General features: G+C 35.5%; 1 protein-coding gene across 2 annotated transcripts in view; it reads right to left on the bottom strand.

The window, feature by feature from the left end:
• The window catches only part of PPP4R2 (protein phosphatase 4 regulatory subunit 2), a 51,005-nt gene that overhangs the window by 5,035 nt on the left and 21,938 nt on the right, over positions 1–24,032 (bottom strand). For both annotated transcript variants that reach the window (XM_027584168.2, XM_027584167.2), the window contains 3 exons: positions 11,409–11,579; positions 1,841–1,934; positions 54–91 (listed from right to left, as the gene is read on the bottom strand). In XM_027584168.2, the coding sequence (XP_027439969.1) occupies positions 54–91; positions 1,841–1,934; positions 11,409–11,579 (303 nt within the window). The remainder of the gene's footprint in view (positions 1–53; positions 92–1,840; positions 1,935–11,408; positions 11,580–24,032) is intronic.

Below are 24,032 nucleotides of genomic sequence, written 5' to 3'. Positions count from 1 at the left end.
ATCAGAAATGATATAATCAGTATATACAGAAATACAAAAATCTTTATACTTACTCTGAAGAAGGATAAACACAGCTAACAACCATCACATTCTGCAATAACAAAAATTGATACTTTAATATGAGGAAAAGCACTACAACATAAGGTTTAATCATTTGTTTTAAGCTCTCAGAATCACCCTGACAGATTTAAGTTCCTATCTTCTCCCATTTTACTAATAAAGAAAATAAATGGTTAAAAGTAAAAACTTTAATCATGGGGCGCCTGGGTGGCTCAGTCGTTTAGCATCTGCCTTTGGCTCGGATCATGATCCCGGGATCCTGGGATCGAGCCCCACTTCTCCCTCTCCCACTCCCCCTGCTTGTGTTCACTCTCTTGCTGTGTCTCTGTCAAATAAATAAATAAAATCTTAAAAAAAAAAACTTTTAATCAAACAACAGAAACTAAAACAGTACCAGACTAAATCTAATAACCTACTAAACCTTTTGCTCCTTCTGCCAGTATTATTTTAATTCTACTCTAGCTACTATGGAGCCCTGACATTATATATCAAATGTAATACAGTGGAATAGTTTTAGATCGAAATCATGCCAAGATACTTAGATACTGAAGTATTTAGGCCACATATAATGAATTTCCTTAAAAAGCAGTACCCAATCGAAAGTTTGATGTGTAGTAGCATCATACCCCCCCAAAAAGCTTCAGACCTTCTTAATAATATAATCTCCCCAGTAATACTGACTTTACTAATAGTCAATATTCATTAAAAGTGTGGTATGAGCCAGAGTTAAGTGCTTTTCATTTGATCCCCTCCACAGCCCTCTTATTTCCCATACTTCACAGATCAGAAACTGAGACTTAGGTTATGTAACTGGTCCACAGTCACCCAAATATGAAACACAGCAGTCCTGATTTGGTGACAGGGACACTCCTGATATGACTACTTTGACTGCCTCTTCAAAGATTGCCAAAATCTAAATTATTGAAAGTCCAATAAGCTGAAAATAAGTACTGACGAATCATCTCAGTTTCCTGCCCTTCAGGAATCTTATTAAATCAAAGGCATGGAAGCTCAACAAAACAAATTAAACCAGTAAAGCCCTAAGATCTATTGTAAACATTAAGTAATGGTTTTAGATTCCTGCTCCAAAGGTAGACTAAACTGAATTTGAATTAGAACCATAAAATGAACATTGGACTATGTTTTAGGATCAAAGAGGGAATTAGCAACCTACTGGTCCAATCTTGGTCCCCACAGGGCTCCTTCATTGGTTCTTCAAACAAGTCAATTTCCTACTTTTCATTCCCTCAAACACCTTGATGTCTTTGTTCATCCCATTGTTTCCTTGATCCAAAATGCCGTTCTCTTACAACATCCCCTACCCACAAAAAACACCAATGCTTTCTTCATTCTTAAGTCTGATCTACATCTTTCTCAATATCTAAGTTAAATTTCTGCATCAGATTTTCCAAAGTTGTGCACCAAATCCAGAAATGAAGAAATGAATTCCATGGGTAAACAAGTGTGCAAAACACAACTACAATTGAAATAATGCCAAAACTTTGCAGAGCCTTTAATGTTAATGTATACTAGGAATTTTGAAGAGACAATAAGCTGCCTTCCTCATACTTAACTGATCACAAGTCCTCCCTCTGTGCCCCACCTATTAAATCTCACTCCAAAACCTAGTTTTTCCCAGATTAGGAAAACAATTTGAGAAAAACTTCAGGTAGGTTTCAGGAAACCTATTTGAAGAAAAGGTGCCTAAAACAGAACTTACTCAGTGCTCTCTTCTAAAATAGATTAAAGTTTAATATAATCCCAATGATAAAATAAATACCTTCTCTACTCCTCTGAGAAATTTGTCTGTTCCTGTATAGTTTCTCCTTGGATCTGTTAGCAATTCACATAGTCGCTGAATAGTAAAAGGGATACTGCAAAAGAATATAATTTTATACTTTGAGGTCATTAATTATCAAGAGAATTAGGAACATTATCACTCTTGCTATTTAAAGATTTATCTAGTCACCCATGTATTAAACGACAAAAGAAAATGCTACAATAGGGAGATGAATAGATGAGTGACTTAAAAAATAGGCAAGACAATAAACACACCTGTCTTTTTAAACAAGAAAATTCTTTGCCTTAAAAAGCAATTAAAAAAAGAACACACAAAATCTTAAAAGTTTCAAAACTAATGAAGAAATATATTTTAACATTCTCAATATGATTATTTTAAAGTTTACAAGAGAGGCAACACAAATAATAATCAAGTTACAGTTTATTAAATACAGGAACTTTTCCTCAAGCACTCCTTTGCACACAAAGATTTCTTTACAGTGTCTTCAAATAAAACTAGATGCTTTGTTATCATATAGAACAAGGCAAATGATTCCAATGAAAAAGTATTATAAATAGGGTTCTGCTCCATAGTTTTACAATCTATGTTTCATCACATGTAAAATACAAATACAATCGATATTTTGATAAGCGCCTTACCATAATCAAATTTTCACTTGATCATACCAAATACAAAACTGATATAAGTTGGAACAAAATCTTTTATAAATATTTAAAAAATTTATCTCACACACTATTAGCATTCCTCAGAATTACAGTCTGAACAGCAAACATAAGAGCATTAGATAAGACAAACACAGCTAAAAAGTACAAACATAAACTTCAGATTTCATTATATGCCATTCATATATTTATTGACCTTATAAAGAGAATTACAAAACCTCAAATTAAGAGTTAATATTTACAAAGTTCTTTATTACATATAGGCATTTTGACACAATGTTCTCCCACAAAGGAAAGCAGCTAGTGCATAACAGTGCCAAGACTCAAACCCAGTGTCTCTAACTTCAAATCCCCTGTCCTCCCCTCCATTATTCCAAACATACTTAAAATCTTGTTTATTTTCTAATGGGACAGACTATATTTAGTTCTCATATTCTTAGCATCAATATTATTATGTTCTTATAAAAAGTATAAAGCTTACAACAAATTTTGAAAAGGTATAAAGTGTATTCATATGAAAACATTTTACTCATGAGGCCAAGAATCGACCTTTTCTCAAGTAGCATCAAAACCTAAAAATCAGAAAGCTATCATTCTGTCAACAAAAGACTATATGCTAACTGAAAGAATGTGTGTCTGATATCACAAATACTCAGAAGCAACTAGAAGTTACAGAACTCTGTTCACCATGACTGCTAAAGGAAATTCCTCTGGGTTTCTAAAAAAGAATATGGTTTCTTCCTTTTGAAAATATGGTCAGAGGGGAGTACACACACAGTCAAAACTATGGAAAATGGAAAAATCAAATCACACCAACAATGTTACTAATAAAGAAACAGCTTATTACTGGTCTGTTTTATTCATTCCTATAAAGACACCACATAAGTGAAAATCCATAGCTAATACACAAAACTGTTAACTGCATTAAAAAATTAAGGGAAACATTTTCCCAAGCTGCATACATAATAAACAACATGAGTTTACAAACTTTCCTCAGATTTGATTGAAAGCTTAAGGGCAGGATCTCCACCTTTATATTAGGTTCAATATACAAGTTATTTGTACACCTATCCTGAAATGCAGTACCACCATGGATTTCTGAGTATTAATGGTATATGTGCACCTCAGCCCCTTCTTCACGTTCATTACTTTCCAACTCTTAAAACACACAAAATCCACCTATGCTATTCCCTCATTAATAACTCACGGTGATATTACACTTAACAGTGTATACATTATTCAAAAATAAGCAAAACAGCACCCAGTGTTAAGAATATTCAAATAATCTCAAATGACAAATACTTCAACAGGTATTATCTATGTCTTTTCCTCCAACTAAATTTCTTTCAAACACCAAAACCAGTATTTTCTCTTAAGGTATAAATAGCTTTGGGGCGCCTGGGTGGCTCAGTCGGTTAAGCGTCTGCCTTCGGCTCAGGTCATGATCCCAGGGTCCTGGGATCGAGCCCCGCACCGGGCTCCCTGCTCGGCGGGAAGCCTGCTTCTCCCTCTCCCACTCCCCCTGCTTGCGTTCCCTTTCTCTCGCTGTGTCTTTCTCGGTCAAATAAATAACATCTTTAAAATAAAAAAGAAAACATAAGTATCTTTAAACTTTGTTTAATAATGTTTATGCTGTATGCTTTGGCTAATTTTCTTCAGGAAGGTAAGTAAAAGTGTAGCCAATTATTAACAATACATGTGTTGATAAATAATACTGCTTTTGGGGGGGAATGTATTATGTTTGCACAGGACTGTTAGCAATAAAAGCCTATGATAAAATGTGTTTACTCTCTCTCATTCTCTCTCTCTCAAATAAATAAATAAAATCTTTAAAAAAAAATGTGTTTACTCCTTAGACACTTTCAGGAGCTTTTTACGAAGTGTCCAATAGATGGCACTAAAATGTCACATAATACCCACCCCTTGCATAAGCAGGCTAAAAGACAAATATTACTTGTATATAAAAGTATTCTTTGGAAACATTAATATAATCTTGACAACTGCACTGAACGTCTCTTTACTTTTTAACCGTTTAGATAAATATGAAAGCTTACCACAAGCTAGAAATTAGAGCATGTAAATAACAATAAATGTTAATGTAATTTTGTATGCAATGTTATCAAGACAGAATAAACAGTATGCCAAGGAAGCAAGCCTGAACCTGGGAACACTTTCTAAGTTAGATCTTTAAAAGGAGGTATAAGAATAAACCAGATAAATTCAAATGAATGGCTGGTACAAAAACTACATGCAAGGTCTACTCTGTTACTCTTTAGATATAGCATACAAAACAGTTTATTCCAACTCCTGAAAATATTAAATAAATATCACTAAATTAAGACCCCATGTGCTAAGAAGAAAAAAGCAAAAATGCACACAATGAAAAATCTGAACCAGAGTCCCTAAATTTGGGGAAATGGGGTAAGGATGTTCACTGGAACAATATACTATAAAACAAATTACGTAATAGAAAAATATCTGGGGTTATTTCAAAGAGAATACATTCAGTTTACTCTGCAATATACTACCTATTTGCCTGCCATCCTAAGATAAAAACTAAGATTACATAAGGAACTGGGGAGTGGGAGGGGAAGAGCTTTTAAAAGGAACATGACTAGCTAGCATTTTCAACTTTAAAAAAAAAGGTCTGTCTACAAAATCCAAAACTTGGTAGGGGGAACCCCACATTAAGTAAAGGATCCAAAAGTGACAGGTCCTTTCAAATGGTATTACTCGGAAATACTACCAAACACTGACGTCCAGTCTACTTTTGATGTACAAATTATAAGGTAGTGTGATTAAAAAAGCACACTCGCTAGCTCACTGAGAGACCGTGTCCAAGTTAAATTTCTCTCTCTTAAAGCTTCATGACCATATCTAGAAAACAGGGATTCTGAAAGTATACCTCTCATTACTGATTATCATGAAGACTAAATATATTGTATATAAACCACTTAACAGTGCCTGAAATATTTTATAAGGCATTCATTATACCTTAGTTCTTATCATCATCCTGATGTCACCCACTAATTAACGGAAGCTGTAGAAAACACAAACACTCCAAAGACCAACTACAGAGGAACAAAACCAAAAGTTCATCTCTGTCTTTTAAAATATCCTTTTAGGGGCGCCTGGGTGGCTCAGTCAGTTAAGCATCTGCCTTCAGCTCAGGTCATGATTTCAGGGTCCTGGGATCAAGTCCCGCATCGGGCTCTCTGCTCTGCGGAGAGCCTGTTTTTCCCTCCCCTCCTGATCTTCTCTCTCTCTTTGTCAAATAAATAAATAAAATCTTTAAAAAAAAAATAAAAATAAAATATTCCTTTTAACTCCAAGGAGAGCAACTAACATGTTTTACATTAGTTACAGACTGTATCTGAATTTACTGCAATCTGTACCATTCATTGCATCAAAAAAAAAGTATCAGGGCACCTGGGTGGCTCAGTGAGTTAAGCATCGACTCTTGATTTCAGCTGAGGTCATGATCTCAGGGTCCTGAGATACAGCTTGAGATTCTCCCTCCCTTCTCTCCCCTTCTCCCTCTGCACGCCCAACCCCTTTATACCCATTAAGTCTTACATACCTGAAAGCTATGAGAATTCAAATATCAGGAAAGAGGCTGAACATCAGAGAAAGACATCTAAGCATGAATTAGTAATTTAATGCTATTTTTAATAGAAAGAAATTGTGAACAGTAAGGCCAACACCTAAAGGAAGCATTTCCTATCTTATATTTTAAGCTGAAATTACAGTTTGACTAAAATTTATCTTAGTCTATTTAAAATGTTTCTTAAGATGTACAATTATTCTGAATGCATACAAGGTATTCAGTTGGAAAGAAGTCATTCAGAAAATGAAAATGCACATTTAATTCAGAATTGAAGATAAAAATCAGATAACTGATTACCTTACTCCTTTATAATGCAATCAACTTTCTTCATGAAAAAGATAAAGGAATATAAAATATAACAGAGGCGACCTGTGTATAAAAACTAAGAGAGAACCATAAAATCAGACATCCTGTTATGAAAAATGTTAAAATAGCCAGCTCACTTTAGTTTTATAAAGATGTCATTTTTACTATGTCTTTATTTTCTATGAATGGCTACATTTATACTATGCCTTAAAGAATTACTTAAATATGACTTGAACTATTCAGGTAAAAACCAGCTTAAATGTATCTCTGTTACCGCCAAGAAAAGAAAATAAAAAATCTGTATCTCTGTATCTATCTCAGTTATCCAAGGCTGAACAGGTTCAGTTTTGTTTACTCTTAAGTCCTACAGAAGTCAGAAATATCACTGGAATCATGTGATATTATCTTTAACCTTATTATCTATGCAACATGCTCTATCTGTACTCAGGCTTTACATTTGTATAAATATACACATACTTAAATATTCTTATGTATATATTTTCTACCTTAAATCAAATGTCAGAAATTCTGAAATTTACTGAAAACACCCATGTAAAATGACAAGTACAAACAACTAAGAAAATGAAGAATCAGCCTCTTTAAATAATGCTAAGTAATTGTAAACTAGTATCTGTGCCATTCCCACCCCAAAATAAATGTGTAGCAACTGTCAACACTTTCAATCAAATTAATCATCTTTTATAGTGCCTATAGTAGTCTGAATTGTCACTGTCCTGGCATCAAATCGAAAATGTCAAGAAAAAATTAGACTTCTGCTATACCCTATCTGTCAATTTAAAACATTTTATTACAACATCAAATCAAACCATATGATCAAAGGACAAGACAAGGCAGGAGTAGAAAGAGGAGAGAAGGCTACTAAATAATTCCAATTCTCAACTAGTTATGCTAAGTGAAAGAGAGAGAAGAAAATGGAAATAAACACATTTAGCTAAAAGATTTAATACGTTCGGGGTGCCTGGGTGGCTCAGTTGGTTAAGCGACTGCCTTCGGCTCAGGTCATGATCTCAGGGTCCTGGGTTCAAGCCCCGCATCGGGCTCCCTGCTCCACAGGAAGCCTGCTTCTCCCTCTCCCACTCCCCGTGCTTGTGTTCCCTCTCTGTCTGTCAAATAATAAATAAAATCTTTTAAAAAATAAAAAATAAAAAAGATTTAATATGCTCAACAAATACTGACACAAAAACTCTATTTTTCCCAACCAACTGAAGAGAATTCAAGCAGCAGCAATAAAATAGGTCAAAGGAAGGAAGAGAACAAAATAACAAATAGTTAGAACCTATTCTCTCATCCCTGAATAATCTCAAGCTAACTATAAAGCAAACAATACAAAATCAAAAAAGGATTATGCTTTAAATCTATGATCCAGATTTAAGAGTATAAAAATCTCACATATGACCTTTTTATTTTTTTTTTATTTTTTTTAAAGATTTTATTTATTTGAGAGAGAGAGAATGAGAGATAGAGAGCACAAGAGGGAAGAGGGTCAGAGGGAGAAGCAGACTCCCTGCTGAGCAGGGAGCCCGACATGGGACTCGATCCCGGGACTCCAGGATCATGACCTGAGCCGAAGGCAGTCGCTTAACCAACTGAGCCACCCAGGCACCCTCACATATGACCTTTTTAAAAAAGTACAAAAAGGCACACTCTCGGGTGCAGAAATTTACAAGAGATATCTCTGTGTGTGCAATACACTATAAAACAATATAAAAGTTTTTAGGACTAAGAAAAATCTGGTCATTCATGTACGTTAAAGTAACATTAGAGAAGAAATTCAATATTCAGAAAGACTATCATGCCAAAGATGAAAAGCGCTCTTCAGTTGTAACCAACTGTACCTGCCTTAGAAAGATGATGTGACAATTAAAAGATCTTTAGGTATCAAATGGTTATGTACTTTTTCCAGACCTGCTCATAAATACATAGCCATACTACTTTAGTCAACTACCCACAGAACCTTAAATTTACTGCTTATTTTAGAAAGGTCTTAGGTCTAACAACACTGACAAAGGAGAAGCAAAGACACACAGTTAATTTATATTCATTATTCTTCGATGTCAGTAATTTAGAGGACATTTAACTATCTTTTAAAAAACTACTAGAAATGTAAATTACATTCTACCCTTTGAAATCCCTCTGTGTTTACTAGTAGGAATGAAGTACTAGAAATAAATGAAGTACTAGAAACATGCTTTTATTCCTTTCATTGATTTACTGTGTACTTGTTTGAAAACCTACTGTTTAGGCATTCACTGTTCTTGAAGGCCTTGTTTGGAAAAGATGGTTAACCCTGTTTTCCGGACTCTTACAGCTCAAGAAATCAAGCCAACAAGGTAATGGACAATTTCCACTTCAAAGAGGGAAATTTAAATGCTGACAATATACTAAAATAATTTTAGAAGATGGATAATCTTTTTCAGGACTAAATACTATGAAGCATTTAATAACAGAGCTTTTACTAATTAAAAGCAAAAACAAAACACAAAACAATAAACTTACCGATAAGAAAATCACCCCAAAATAAGAAAAGGGATATGAAACCACAATTTATAAGAGCCAATAAGCACCTGATAAGATGTTCAGTTTCATTTGCAAAGACACACAAATCTCTGCACACCCACACACAGACAAAATATTAAAGAATACAATATCTGCATTTATATACACATGAAATGATACACATTTTGCAATGTCAACTTGGCAGTTCAATAGAACTTTTAAGTATGCGTACACTGTGATGTAACAATTTCATTTCTACAAATTAAAAGCAACAATCTACACATACGTTCAATGTGTGACATTCATCAACACAAGAAGGTATGTACAAGGATGTGCACTACAAGCACTACTTGTAATAGCCAAAAAATAAACACCCACCACCAATGGAAACAAGGCAAACTTGTTCATATAATAAAAAATAATGCGGTCATTTGAAATACATAGACAAACAGAAGATACCACTATAAATGCACTGATACAGAGATTTCAAAGCTCTTCGAAAAGGAAAATACAACTAGCATATGACATGATCCCACTTTCTTTTATGTACTACTCCTATGACATCTAAGGATCTTTTTAAAACTATGAACAAATATTTCTGTAACTTAAAAGGTGACCTATTATAAACAGTGGGAAAGGTATACTAAAAGGACAAATCCTCAATCTGGCTGAAAAAGACCAAAATGCTACTTATAGCCACCACTCTTAGCAAAATTTTTAAAACACAAATTAATTTATATACAAACATAAAAATAAAATTGAAAAAATCATAAACATGTTTCAATATACCAACATATAATACAGACAAAAAATCAATTAAGAACTGAAAAATATTTATCACTGATTAAGGCCTTGATCCTGCCTGATTAGGGAAAAGGATTCATAAACTGCTATTCTGAAAAATCAAATTAAAAACAACGTAAGTTCAAAATATGTATGGTTCAAAGATGAAAAATATTTTAAAAGCAATTACCTGTCTTAGGTATGCATTTAACGACCATTCAAATCATTTTCAGAAGTAGGTCAATTACCTGTTTTACAGACTAAGACATTATAAATAGATTTTATTTATTCTACATATCTGTCTGGTCCATCTTAATTTTGAAAGAACTGAAAGTAATATTACTAATTCAGAATCACAAGTATATTAGCTTAACATTCACAAAGCAGTAGCATAATATGACCTGTTTTACCTTAACTCTTAATTTGTAAATGGTAGCCCTAACTTATTGAAAAGATGAGTTATAACATCTAAGTACTATGTACTATTTATAAATATCCTGAAGAAGTATTCTTATAAGAATAATCCAGTTCAAGAGTAAATCTTATGCAACATATTTCTAATATAAAGCATGTGGCTTTGTCTGGGTATGTGCCTGTAAAAAATACTATTATTAACAAAGCAATATGTGCATACAGATAAATAATTTTCAGTATACAGTGTACAAAAGTACAATAGGGTACAAAGTCAAAATAAGTCTCCCTCCCACCCCAAACCCCTAAAGGCAGCTCAAAGATAAAGCTGTAAATTCTATTCCCAAAAAGTATTTTAGTAAGATACCTAAAACCAAAAGCCTAAGAATTGGCTATTTTAAGCAAAACTCAAAACTTAAAAACATGATACATAACGAAGGATTAACTGAATTACACTACCTTGTTGCAAATCCCATGTGTTTAAATATGTGAAAAGAATGAAACTGTTTATGCTACCTAAATAAAAATCCTTAAATGAAACCTCTTCAAATAAAACCTATCCCAAATATGAATTCATGGTTAACATATCCACAATTCATTAAATTTGGTATTGTCACCTCACACTCCAAATTGCTAACGTCAATCTAAATACTGAACAATTCAACTTCACAAATACTTCTTCCCTTCAATAAAGAAAACCCTATAAATACAAAGTCCTAAAAAGAAAAATATTTAAAATGACACAGAATATGACATGCAGCAACATTTTTTAAAATAGTTTATTTTAATGCAGTGTATCCTTTAATGCAATGTTTTACAAAGGGCTAAAAATGATTACTTGTTAGGGAACTCCAAAAAAAATTTTAAATAGAAAGTCCTAAGTAGGTGCATTCATAAATTGTTATTTTTCATTAAAAAAAAAATGTTACTCATCTCAATGATATGCAGGTCCTAGGCAAAGTATAAAGATTTAAAATACCACATATAAAATGGGAAGAAAAAACTAACATATTTCCTGAATGTTTCCACTGTCAAAACCATTTGAAGTCCAAATGCCACTGATACCCATAAAGGTGGTTCAAGTTAAATAAATTAAATAAATACATTGTAATTATTTTAAATACTTGTAAGCTAAAAATCACTATTAAATGTCACCAGAGACACAGAACTTATTTAATGGATAATCAATGATCAAAGCTTAAATAAAAATCCGTAATGTTCTGCTAAAAATTAAACCTTTAAAATAATATTAAGTGCATACCCATTAAATCCAGTGACAATTTTCAGTATTCTTTCCTTCATTTCATCAAAGGGAATATATTCGACATTAGGGTTGGGAGGACCTCTCGGTTCAGGAGCTGAAGTTCTGAAATCATCCATCACTTTCTCCAGTTTGAAAATAAAATAGCCTTTAAATTGGGACCACTGAATCCTATAAGCAAAACAAACAAACAAAAAGTAACATGTAGCTTTACAATTCTTGAACACAAAGCAAAAATACAGAATACACTGTAACACTGATACTAATAAAATTAAGATCTGAGTAAGGGGCTGTGAGAATATCTTTGTTCAGTAGCATATACCAGACCTGATGAAACTGACTCACAATCTCCAAACTGGTTACATCCAATTCTCCCCACTCCTGACCCAAACGAAACCCCAATCTCTGATAAAAATCTTAAAATGAACCACCTCTGGCTGAAAGCCTATTATGTACTACGTCTCATCTCATTATTAGCATTTTTAAAACATTATTTTGACTCTATCACTCCTAACAAACCAGCCAGGGAGGTGTTACTGTCCCATCTTAAATAGGTCATTAGAAATTGGCCCAAGTTCACATTTTAAATAGACAAGTCAGAATGACTCCAGATCCAAAGCTCTTGGGCATCCAAGCTATAATGCTTATATAGACTAATAACGGTTTCTTGTCTTGTATCTATGTTAAATAGCAAAATAAACTTCAATTTCTCCTTTTTCTTTCAGCTAATATGTTCAGGATCTTTTGTCTCTTAAAAGGTACATATCCAACATGTATCTGCAAAGTAAAAATATATAATTTATGTGCTTTTAATATCTATTCATTTACTAAGTTAATAGGACCATCTTTTATCCCCCTGTCCTCTTAACATTTTACCACTAATATAAAAAAATTTTGTGATGATACCTGCCTGAATAGCCTAAATTCCAGGAGATCCAAGAATCAGGAATGCCAACCACTTCAAAGCCAAATAGAAAGTACAACCATTTATGGCAGCAGATAAATCTTACACAGGTGACTGCTTAAGCAAAATAAAGGAAGAACTAATCTGCACTCCTCTCCCACCCACAATCCTACAAACTAGGGAAGCAGTTTTCCAAGTGTAGTATTAAGAGGCCAAAGCCATTTTCATGAGAATAAGAGTTGACATTTTTACTATAATATTGCCCTGATGGTACAGGAACAGCAACAGGGAAAATAAAAACACTTAGCAGAAATCAAGGCAACAGTTCCAAACTCCTATCTACTAGCAGCAGTCATCACCTTCTTCACCCACCACAAATTCATAGTAAAACAAAAAACCATTTTCATCTCAAGTTTAATTTAAAAAATTACTAATTTTATTCTCAACCTCTGAATATGCATCTTCTTAATATTCTGTGTAACAAAATGAGACGAATACATGAAAAACGTATCAAAATACTATACATATCTCAAGGAACAAGAGTTGAATATTGCTGCCAGCTGAACTAGCTGCTATCTTAGAAGGCCATTTTTACTTGAAAGGACTGTCAAACCAATAAGGCTTTTTTTTATATATATATTTTATTTATTTATTTGACAGAGAGAGAGAGAGATAGCGAGAGCAGGAACACAAGCAGGGAGAGTGGGAGAAGGAGAAGCAGGCTTCCCGTGGAGCAGGGAGCCCGATGCGGGGCTCCATCCCAGGACCCTGGGATCATGACCTGAGCCGAAGGCAGACGCTTAACGACTGAGCCACCCAGGTGCCCCCAATAAGGCTTTTCAAACCAAGAGAATTTGGTAGACATTTTCTCACGAATGGCTTCAAGAGAAATAACTAAAATATTTGTGGCCAACGATAAAATTTGAAAATGAAACTTCTAGAAAATGTTTTCAGTATAAGCCTAAAAGACTCCTGATACATTCCCAAGACATTTCAGAATTATTGTCGACATAAACAGTATTGTGTGACACCAAAAAAAAAAAAAAAAGACTGAACTGTATCAAAATAAATGTTTTTGTCTCAAAGGTCACTATCAACAAGTGAAAAGGCAACCCACAGAATGGAAGAAATACTTGCAAATCACCTATCTGATAAGGTGTTAATAACCAGGAGATAAGAAGAACTACAAGCAAGCGGTGGAGGGGGAGAGGGGTACAGGACACAACCTAATGAAAAAATGGGCAAAGTAGTTAAACAGACATTTCTCCAAAGATATACAAATGACCAATAAGCACATGAAAAGATGCTCAACATCACTAATCATTAGAATAATGTACATCAAAGCCACAATGTGACAGAACTTCACATCCATTAGGTTGGCTGCTCTCCAAAAAAAAAAAAAAAAAAAAACAGGAAATAACAAGCATTGGCTACCAAAGATGTAGAGAAACTGGAACCCTATACTGGCTGGTGGGCATGCAAAATGATGCCACCACTGCGGCAAAGTGTGGTGTGCTCCTCAAAAACAAAAATAAAGAATTACCAGATGATCCAGCCATTCCATTTCTGGGTAAGTACCCCAAACCCAGATACATGTACACCAATTCACAAAGCAGTATTATTCACAATAGCCAAAAGGTGGAAAATACCATCAATCAACAGATGAATGGATAAATAATGTGCATGCAATGGGATATTACTAGGGCTTAAAGTGGAAATTCTGGCACATGCTACAACTCTGAATAATCTTGAACACAATATGTTAAGTGAAATAAGCCAGACAAAAGAACAAATTTTATGATTTCACTTACATGAGTTATTTAAAATTGAATCAGAGGCAAGGAGCAGAAAGATATTAGCCAGGGGCTGGGGGAAGGGAAGTGTGAGGTGTTATTGTTTAATGGGTACAGAGTTTCAGTTTGGGAAGATAAAAAAGGCCTGGAAGATGGACAGAGATGATGGTGGCAAAAGACTGTGAATATATTTAATGCCACCAAGTTATACACTTAAAATGGCAAAATTTGTTATGTATATTTTACCCCAATAGAAAAGTGTTGAAAATGGGACAAAAGATTCGAAAAGGCATTTCTCCAAAGAAGATAAATGGCCAACAAGCACATTAAAAGATGCTTAACATTATTATCCATTAGGGAAACACAAATCAAAACCACATTTCACAAGATACCATTTCACATCCACTGAGGTGTCTATAATCAAAAAGATGGGACAATAACTAGTGTTGGGGAGAATGCAGGGAAATTGGAAATCTTATACATTGTTGGTGGGAATGCAAAATGGTGCAGCCACTGTGGGAAAATAGTCTGGCAGTACCTCAAAGTTAAACACAGAGTTAACATGTGACGTGACAATTCCATTCTATTAAATGAATAAATTAGATGATATATAAATTTTATTAATATTAAAAAAATTTGGAAAGGAAGATATCAAAAGCTATTCACATGATCACCTCTTCCTTCCATTCCCTGTTCTGGGAAGGTTCTGTGAGCAGAGGCAGCAAATTATAATTTCTGACATGCCTAGTATTAATTTCTGGTTAACATACAATTGCCAGTGGTTACTAAAATTTATCTCTAAATTTCACTGGACTCCCCACAGGCATTCAACTGAAACACACCAAGGAAAATTACTGAAAGAGAAGTCTTAAGCTTATCATTTTTTTAATTAATTTTTTTTGAGAGAGAGCACACGCATGCACACATGAGTGGCGGCGGGGGAGGCAGGGACAGACAACTGAGAAGGTAGGAGGGAGAGAGAATCTCAAGCAGGCTCCATGCCAAGCATGGAGCCCTACACGGGGCTCAATCTCATGACCTTGAGATCATAACCTGAGCCAAAATCAAGAGTCCAATGCCCAGTTGAATGAGCCACCCAGGTGCCCCCCAGCTTTTAATTTCTTAAATTAAAAATTCTTTTTGTTGTTTAATAAAGCCACTAAGTAATAATTTGTTTTACAAATTAGTATTTCCACACACACAGAAGTTTTTGTAGAAGTGGTTTTTCATCTATGTATGGTGTAGTGACCTCTGAATTGCATCTCCTGGATCTAATTAGAGTAACTGCTTTTGATACCTTTGAAACTTAAAATACAGTGTGTACAAAATTCGTTTTAGTTTATGGGATTTAATTCCTATCAGACAAGTTAATATCATAGTCTTTGAAGCACCCCATAGTTTAACCCCCATCTTTCCATTAACTACTTTTCAATCCTTCTGTAGGCAGGGCCCCAATCAAGAGAATACTTTTTCATCATGATTATACCATATTTTATCAATTAAATGAACAAATAAAATATATCATAGAACAGAGAGCCCAGAAATAGACCCAACACAAAAGGAAACTTGGTATACGGGAAAGGACCAATTACTCAGGAAATACCCTAAGAAATGGTAGGAGTACACTACAAAATTTTACCAAAGTGTAAAAAATATTTTTTTCTGATTAATAGTCATAAAAAATTAGAAAATACAGATAGAAACTGTATTTTAATTACATTAAATTAAAACTGCCCATGAACTGCCCAGTAATTATCATTAAAATACATTTTAGTGTATTTTTCACTGAACTTTATTCTATTCTACTCATTCATTAAAATATGGCATTCTATTTTGCTATCCCTTTTCTTTCCCTCCTTATTCACTATGGGTATTGTCACATGCTCAGTAATCTGATAGGATTTTTAATTTGTATCACATATAATTGCACCATTATTTAATAACCATCACTTTAAAAGAGTTAGGTTTTCTTCCAGCTGATTACAATTAAAAATAATTGTAGTTAATATCCTAATAATAAACTTCAGAGGTATCTGTTTATTACTTTAGGACAGATTCCTTAAGGAATTACTGAGTCTAAAATATAAATATCAACTTCTGATACATCCTTTCAAAAGCCTCTCAGAAATGCTGTACCACTTCAGAGTGTCATCAGTATAGAAACACCTATTTCATTCAAGTATTAAATTTTTTCAAAACTCCTGTCACAATTTAATAGCAGGAAAACACTTTAATTTGCATTTCCTTTACGGCTAGTAAGCCTGAGTACTTTAGCCTATGTTCACTGCTCACATTCCTTGTGTGTCTGAATAGGTCCTCCACAGTCCTCTCACCCTGGGGTTCCTCAACTTTGGCACCACTGACATTGTGAGCCTGGTAATTCTTTGTAATAGGGGAATGTCCTGTGTAGTGTAGGATGCTGAGCAGCGTCCCTGGCCACTACATGCTTGAAGTCATAAGTGCCCAATCCCCACTCTCTCAGAATTTGTGACAACCATAAACATCTACAAACATTGCCAAATGTTACACAGAAGACAAAAATTGTCCCCAATTAAGAACCACTGCCCCATCCCCCTACCCTTTAAAATTGTCTTTTTCCTACTCTTATGGTATCATGGAAAAAGCAAATTACTGTGTGACATGAATATGAACTTTTGTATTCCCATTTTGTACTGACTGCTTAAAAAAACAGCAATTGTTTTTACATAAATGTTGAAGTTACACTAAAATCTTTGTCTAATTGTTCCAATTTTGAAATAACCCTTGAAATATTAACACATTTTCTTGCTCAGAAACTCGTATGTGAAGATGGCATGGTATTTACCTGCTTCAAAGCAAAAAAGCTCTAACACAAAATACTGAAGTGAGTTTTTCAAATTAAGAGTACTAAAATAGGGCACCTGGGTGGCTCAGATGGTTAAGCGTCTGCCTTCGGCTCAGGTCGTGATCCCAGGGTCCTGGGATCGAGTCCCGCATCGGGCTCCCTGCTAGGCGGGGAGCCTGCTTCTCCAGCTCCCTCTGCCTCTCTCTCTCTCTCTCTCTCTGACTTCCATGAATAAATAAATAAAACATTAAAAAAAAAAAATCTTAAAAAAAAAAAAAGAGTACTAAAATATCTCCTGATAGTTGTACACATCAAGGATCCAATCCAATGGAAAAGAAAAGCTTCAAGAGGTAACACAAATGTTCAGATAATACCTCAGCATGAACTTGGGTTTCTTCTTTGGCAACTTATATATTCATGATAAGGATTCTAACATGTCTAAAGAGTCAAGTTACTTTTCTCTACTCATCCATCTCTCCCTACCAATTAAAGCAAAAAGTTGAAGAAACAGTGTGTTCCGGTTAGCCTGATTTATGCTCAAGTCTTAGCTAACCTTTGGCCCCTTACTGAAAATCTTTCTAAAATTTATTAATATACCAACATGAACCCTTCTGTCGCCCATAAACAGCTGAACCAAAGATACATCTCCTCTAACAGCAAGGCTCAGGTTGAAGAGACAACCAATTCAGAACTCAGAGGATACCAGAGGTTTTTAATAGCACTAGCTCAATGGCTGAGGTGGATCTATTCTGTCCCCTACTTGAAGAGAGTAGCTCTTCTTACCACTTTCCCCACAATCCGTATGATACCAATTCCAAATTCCCATTAACAGGCATTGGTCCATTCCTTCACCCTCAAGTTTCCCAGAGCCTAGGTAGGCCCTGGGCCCTTTTTGCATTCTACCAACTCACACTATACCATCAGGGTCAACAGCAGTTAGAAAATTCAGAAGAAATAAAACACTGATCCTCCACTAATAAAATCAGTTTAGAAAAATTAGTTTAGAAAAGATACAAAGACAATAAACAAATAAGACATCATAAACAACTAGTTGTGGAGATTTAGTGATGGTACGACAGAACCTAGAGAAAGGAAATATAAAATGTAGGCTTAGATCTATCTAGGGAAGGCTTCAGGACAAAGTAGGAATGCAAGAAGAACGAATACAATGTGGAAAAGTACAGGACCTAAAAGTAGAAGCTTAAAAGGGACAAATTTCCCAACCATTACTGACCATTTTTGGCTACAGAGTTCTATGTTATGGTGAAACGTCCTGTACACTGTAGGGTGTTTAGCAAAATCCCTGGCCTCTACAACTTGCTGCCAGTAGCACTCTCACCCAAAGTGGTGACAACCAAAAATATCTCCAGAAAATGCCAAATGAACCCTGGGGGGAAAACTGCTGCCCCCCACACACAACAAGGACCACTGCAATACACAATTCCTTTTGTTGAGGATTACACTGGTTCCTGAAAATTAATAAGGTTGGGAAAATGAGAACTGCCAGATTAAAGTCTCACAATATTTGAAGAATAATATGCATATATATTTTTTAATGGCAGAAAGGAATTCTAAAATGCAGATGATTCATTTAAAAAATAAATAAAACGCTCATTAACATTAAAGTCTATCTCATGAATCACTTTCAACCGTACAGGAAAATGTGCTGTGGAGATGTGACTTTAAATTTTTTTCTCAGGTGTAATCTTGTATACTGAGAAAGGCAGAAGTAAAAAACAACGACAAAAATCTTTCCACACTGACCCAGAGACAAACTCATGTGGTGCAAAGCAAAGAAATCAGTAATTGTTGGGTTTTTTTTTCTTTTCTTTTCTAAGTAGGCTCCATGCCCAGCTTGGGAGTCCAATGTGGGACTTGAACTCATGACCTGGAAATCAAGACCTGAGCTGAGATCAAGAGTCTGATGCTTAAGACGAACCATGAAAGACTATGGACTCTGAGAAACAAACTGAGGGTTCTAGAGGGGAGGGGGGTGGGGGGATGGGTTAGCCTGGTGATGGGTATTAAAGAGGGCACGTACTAAATGGAGCACTGGGTGTTATATACAAACAATGAATCATGGAACACTACATCAAAAACTAATGATGTAATGTATGGTGATTAACATAATTAAAAAAATACAAAAAAAGGAATTTTGAGTTAAAAAAAAAAAAAAGTCTGATGCTTAATCGACTGAGGCACCCAGGCACCCCGGGTTTTCTTTTTAAGGAGACCGAAATATATAAATGATGAAGGCTTTACAGTTTCTGTTATTGAAATATGAGTTTACACATTCACAGGTGGTGGGAGATTATTGTACATTTCAGTATACAGGGTTCATCCTGGAGAATCTTGAGTTTGAAGATGAGGCTCAAAGAGTCTAACAGTATTTGTAATAATGGCTTTTAGTAGATTAATATGTGCCTATTTTCTGCTATGTCATATACAGATTATTTTTATTCATATTTTGAAGTATGCCCCAGAGTTTTGTGTTAATCTAAATTTATTAATTAAAGACATAATTACTTAGGAAGGATTTTTCTGTATCTACACTCTCAAAAGGAAGAAAAACAATCATTAAAAGCACAGCATCTACTACAAGGACAATTTATACTCTGGTCCAAGAATTGTCTGAACATATGGAAAACACATGAACAATTAAATAGATAACCTTCCCAAGAATGTCCACCTATATGTGATGAAAACAAGAAAATAAACTGGAAGCTTGGCTGAGTTCAAATTTCACCTCAGCCACTTTTTCATTTCACATGTAAGATTATCTAAGATAATCCCTCCTTTGTTTCCCCATCTATAAAATGGAAATAACTGGGGGGCGCCTGGGTGGCTCAGTCGCTATGCATCTGCCTTCGGCTTGGGTCGTGATCCCAGGGTCCTGGAATCGAGCCCTGCATGGGGCTCTCTGTTAGGCAGGAGGCCTGCTTCTCCTCCCACTTCCACTGCTTGTGCTCCTGCTCTCGTTACCTCTCTCTCTCTGTCAAATAAATAAATCTTTTTAAAAAATGGAAATAACTGTACCTACTTCACAGAACTGTGAGGATTAACATTAGTGTAAGCAGAGTGCGTGTTAGCAAAGTAACTTACACTTAATAAGCACTCAATGGTTGTTTTTCCTCAAGAAACTCAGGACAGGGAGAACATCTGAGAATATTACAGGAGAACTATGGCAGACAGCTTTCCAGGTGGCATTACCAGGAAAAGAATTAGAACAGTGAGCAAGATCTCTGGTAGACCACAATAAAATGGTTGGGCTTATCTTATGTACTGTTGTTACACAACAGACTGTAAGAATTTCAGGCAATCTCTCTGGCCTAAGAATACTTCTTTAACTATTCCCTTCGTTAAAGAGGAGAAAATCTTTTATCCAATACTCCTCCTTCCACCATTAACAAAACTATTTCGTTCAAAAAAAATACATGAAGTATTGCAGCTAACAGATAAGGAGAATAGGAAAAAACACCTATTTATCACCTAGTTTTGTCAAACCTTATATTTTTTTACAGTTCTTGATGAACTAGAAAATATATTATTGCCCTTGCTCCAAAAAATTCTTGGACTCCACCAGGATCTCCAATGCACTGATCCTTCTACCTTTTTACTGTCCTTCATCCCCTTTGATATCCACTCTCTTCAATATCCAGCTTAAGTTAAAATAATCATTATAATCACCACCTTGCATACAGTTGACTCTCTAGTCCTCCTTTGCCTTCATTGTACTCACAAAATCAACTACATTGGTTAAATGTAAAAGAGAAAAAAAGAGAAAAATGCACCACACCATGCTCGTTGGACTCAAGTACACTATTAATGCTGACAGGTAATAAATTTCCCCAGTTTATTCACTCTCAGGCTCCTGTAGGTAACTATTTTATATCATCCTCCTCAAACCCCCACTGAGTTTTTCCTTAACATCACACTCAAGGACTTTGCTTCTTGCTTCACTTATAAAACTGAAGCAGTGAAGAATTTCCAGAGTTCCACCACATTTATCCACCTGCTAGCAGGATCTTGTATTCCCTGAATTCCCACCTGTAATCAGATGAACTATTCATTCTCTCATCTGTTAACATACGAGATTCTCTCCTTTTGTGCACCTACTCAGGAGCATCACTTGTGTAATTCTCTTTCTCCTATCAACTACATCTATATCTACTTTTTAATCTCTAATGAATCATTTCCATTACCATGCAAATATGTATTTCTCCCATCTCAAAAATTTCCACTTACCCTCCTATCCCCTACATTATTTATTTGCTGTCCTGGGCAGGAAAATTCCTTAAAAGGGTTGTCTCCTTCCTGTTATCTTTCAAACCCACTCCAAACAAGCTTTCAGTTCCACCACTAAAATTAATCTGCTCTTAACAAAGTCATCAATGACCTCCACATTGTTAAGTCCAAAGGTCAATTCTCACACTTCATCTTTAATTAGCCTAGAAAGAGTATTTCACACTGATGACCATTCTTCCTTATTTTCTTTTAAATCACTGGCCTTTGTTGCTCATTTCCCTTCATAGGTTTCCCAAACTTCTTAACTCTAGAGCAATCCAAAGCTCAGAATCTCTCTTCTCTGCCCACACTTGGGGATCTTATCCAGTCTGGAGATTTTAAATACCATCTATATGCCCATTTTATCTCCTGATCTCCACATTCATCATCCATCCGACCACCTGCTCCACATCAATATAAAATTCAGCGTGTCCAAAACTGGACTCCTGATCTTTCCCATAAAATGCCCCTGCCACAGCCTTTCCCACTGCTGTGTGATGAAATTCCATCTTCTAGCTGCTTAGGCAAAACCCCTGAGTCATTTTTGACTCCGTTCTTTCTCTCGTACACCATAGCCTAGTCATTCTTGATTCCATTCTTTCTCTCGTACACCACAATCTATCTACAGGAAATCCTGTCAGTTGTACCTTCAAAATATAAAAAGAATATGACTAATCCTCACCACCTCCAGTTACCTGAACCACTACCGTTCTTCAATAATATCATTACCTTCATCTTCAACAACCCCTGCTTCTAGCTTATTTTACGTAAAGCACATTTTCAGCACAGTCATTTGTAAAACAATCCTCTTAACACGTAAGTCAGATAATGTCACTTCTCTACTCAAAACTCCGCACTGGCTCCGAACTCCATTCAGAGTAAAGCCCAAAGTCCTTACAATGGTCCACAATGTCTTATAAAAGCTAACTCCAATCCCCTTTACCTCTCCGACCTGCTCTCCCTGGTCAGTCTACTCCAGCCACAGTGGCCTCCTTGTTAGTCTGTGAAAAGGCAGGACACACTCTTAAGCACTTCTGTGTGGGAAGATTTCTCTGCCTGGAATGCTCTTCTATATATAAGGCTTAGTCTGACCACCCTCTTTAAAATTACAAGTTCCTCTCCAATACCTTAACACTCATTTCCCCTACCCTTCATATTTTTCCATTGCCCTTACAATCAAGTAACATAATATATAATTTATTACATTTACTATCTGCTCACATATTTGTTCACCTATATATATATAGATAGATAGATACATATCACAACTACCAAGAATATGTCTGATAAATAGGAAGTGCTCAATAAATATTTTGTGACTATCCTGAGGCCTGCTTTGGTGGGAATAATACACAACCCACCTACAGTACAAAAAAAAAAAATCAGTAACATACCACTTTACAAACAGATTTAGGAAGTACTGTATGTGCAACTGTTTTTGCAGTAGTAGTACAGATTCATATTTAAACTATAATGCATGGGCGCCTGGGTGGCTCAGTTGGTTGAGCGACTGCCTTCGGCTCGGGTCATGATCCTGGAGTCCCGCATCGGGCTCCCTGCTCAGCGGGGAGTCTGCTTCTCCCCCTGACCCTCCCCCCTCTCATGCTCTCTCTAGTAAGTAAATAAATAAAATCTTAAAAAAAAAAAAACTATAATGCATAACAGCAACAAGAGCAAACAGATAACCACTAATATCAGACACTGCTCTCAGCACTCCTCACAACCACCCTGAGTTAGGCAGCATTATTTCACTCATCTTTCACTCATCTTATCATCAGTAAGCAACTAAGAAACAAAGAGGTTAAATAACCTGCCCATGGTTGCACAACTAGTAAGTGGCAGAGCCAGGATTTTAACCTAAGCATTTTGGCTTCAGAATCCACACTCTTAAAAAGTCACATCATCTAGTTACGAGGGGGGGCGGTGCGCGGGAGGGGCGGGCGGGGGCAGGGAAGGAAGGGCAAATATGCATCTCTAAGCTACTCTGTAATAGGAAAAGATACAAGAGTCTACCTGCCTTTGGGGAATTCACAATCTAAACAAAAAGACAGCATAACAAAATCTATACATACAATGATGGAAGCAATCATAAAGTACTCACTGGGCTAAGACTTGCCTACATGCAGACTTTTGTATGTATCTTAAAAAGATGAGCACAAAGGAAAAGAGGGGTCCCTGTTCCAGGCAGAGGGGTACAGTATGTGCAAAGTCACTGACATAAGAGCATGATCCACCATAGAACTCTGAGTAGTTTAGGAAAGCAGAAAAAAACAAGGGGAGCAAACTGGGGGAATAGCAAGTTAAGCAGAGACACAATCATACACATCTTAAAACATCATGATAAAGATTTTAAATTTTAACAAGCAAGGAGGAGGGTGCATAAAAATTTTACTCATGGGAATAAAAGGATATTTACACTGTAGCAGGACTACTGCTGATAGCACAGATTAGAGACTAAACAGAAAAAATAAACTGCAGTTTAGGAAACAATTTAGAAAAGCCTACAAAGAAATCTGGGCAAGATGAGAATGATTGGTAATGTCTACAGAATGGTAACCCCAATGTTTAGAATCTTCATGTCCATTTCCACTAATATTGCCCTATTTCAAGTTCCCATTTCCTCTATCCTAAACTCCCATAATAGCCTCCCAAGAGATTTCCCTAGCTCACCTAAATTAGACACCAAGTTCCCCAAGGCAGAGCTCTGCTTTATCTCTCTTCTAAGAACAAACAAAAAAAACCTTCAAAACTTATAAAATCTTTCTAAATGTAAAATTCTATGTATCAGCAAGACACTCTGATTTATCCCAGATAGTTTT

The sequence above is a fragment of the Zalophus californianus genome, chromosome 1 (assembly GCF_009762305.2).
Source record: "Zalophus californianus isolate mZalCal1 chromosome 1, mZalCal1.pri.v2, whole genome shotgun sequence".
NCBI classification, from domain to species: Eukaryota; Metazoa; Chordata; class Mammalia; order Carnivora; family Otariidae; genus Zalophus; species Zalophus californianus.
The sequence above is the reverse complement of the archived record's forward strand: the minus strand, read 5'-3'. Positions and strand labels throughout refer to the sequence as shown.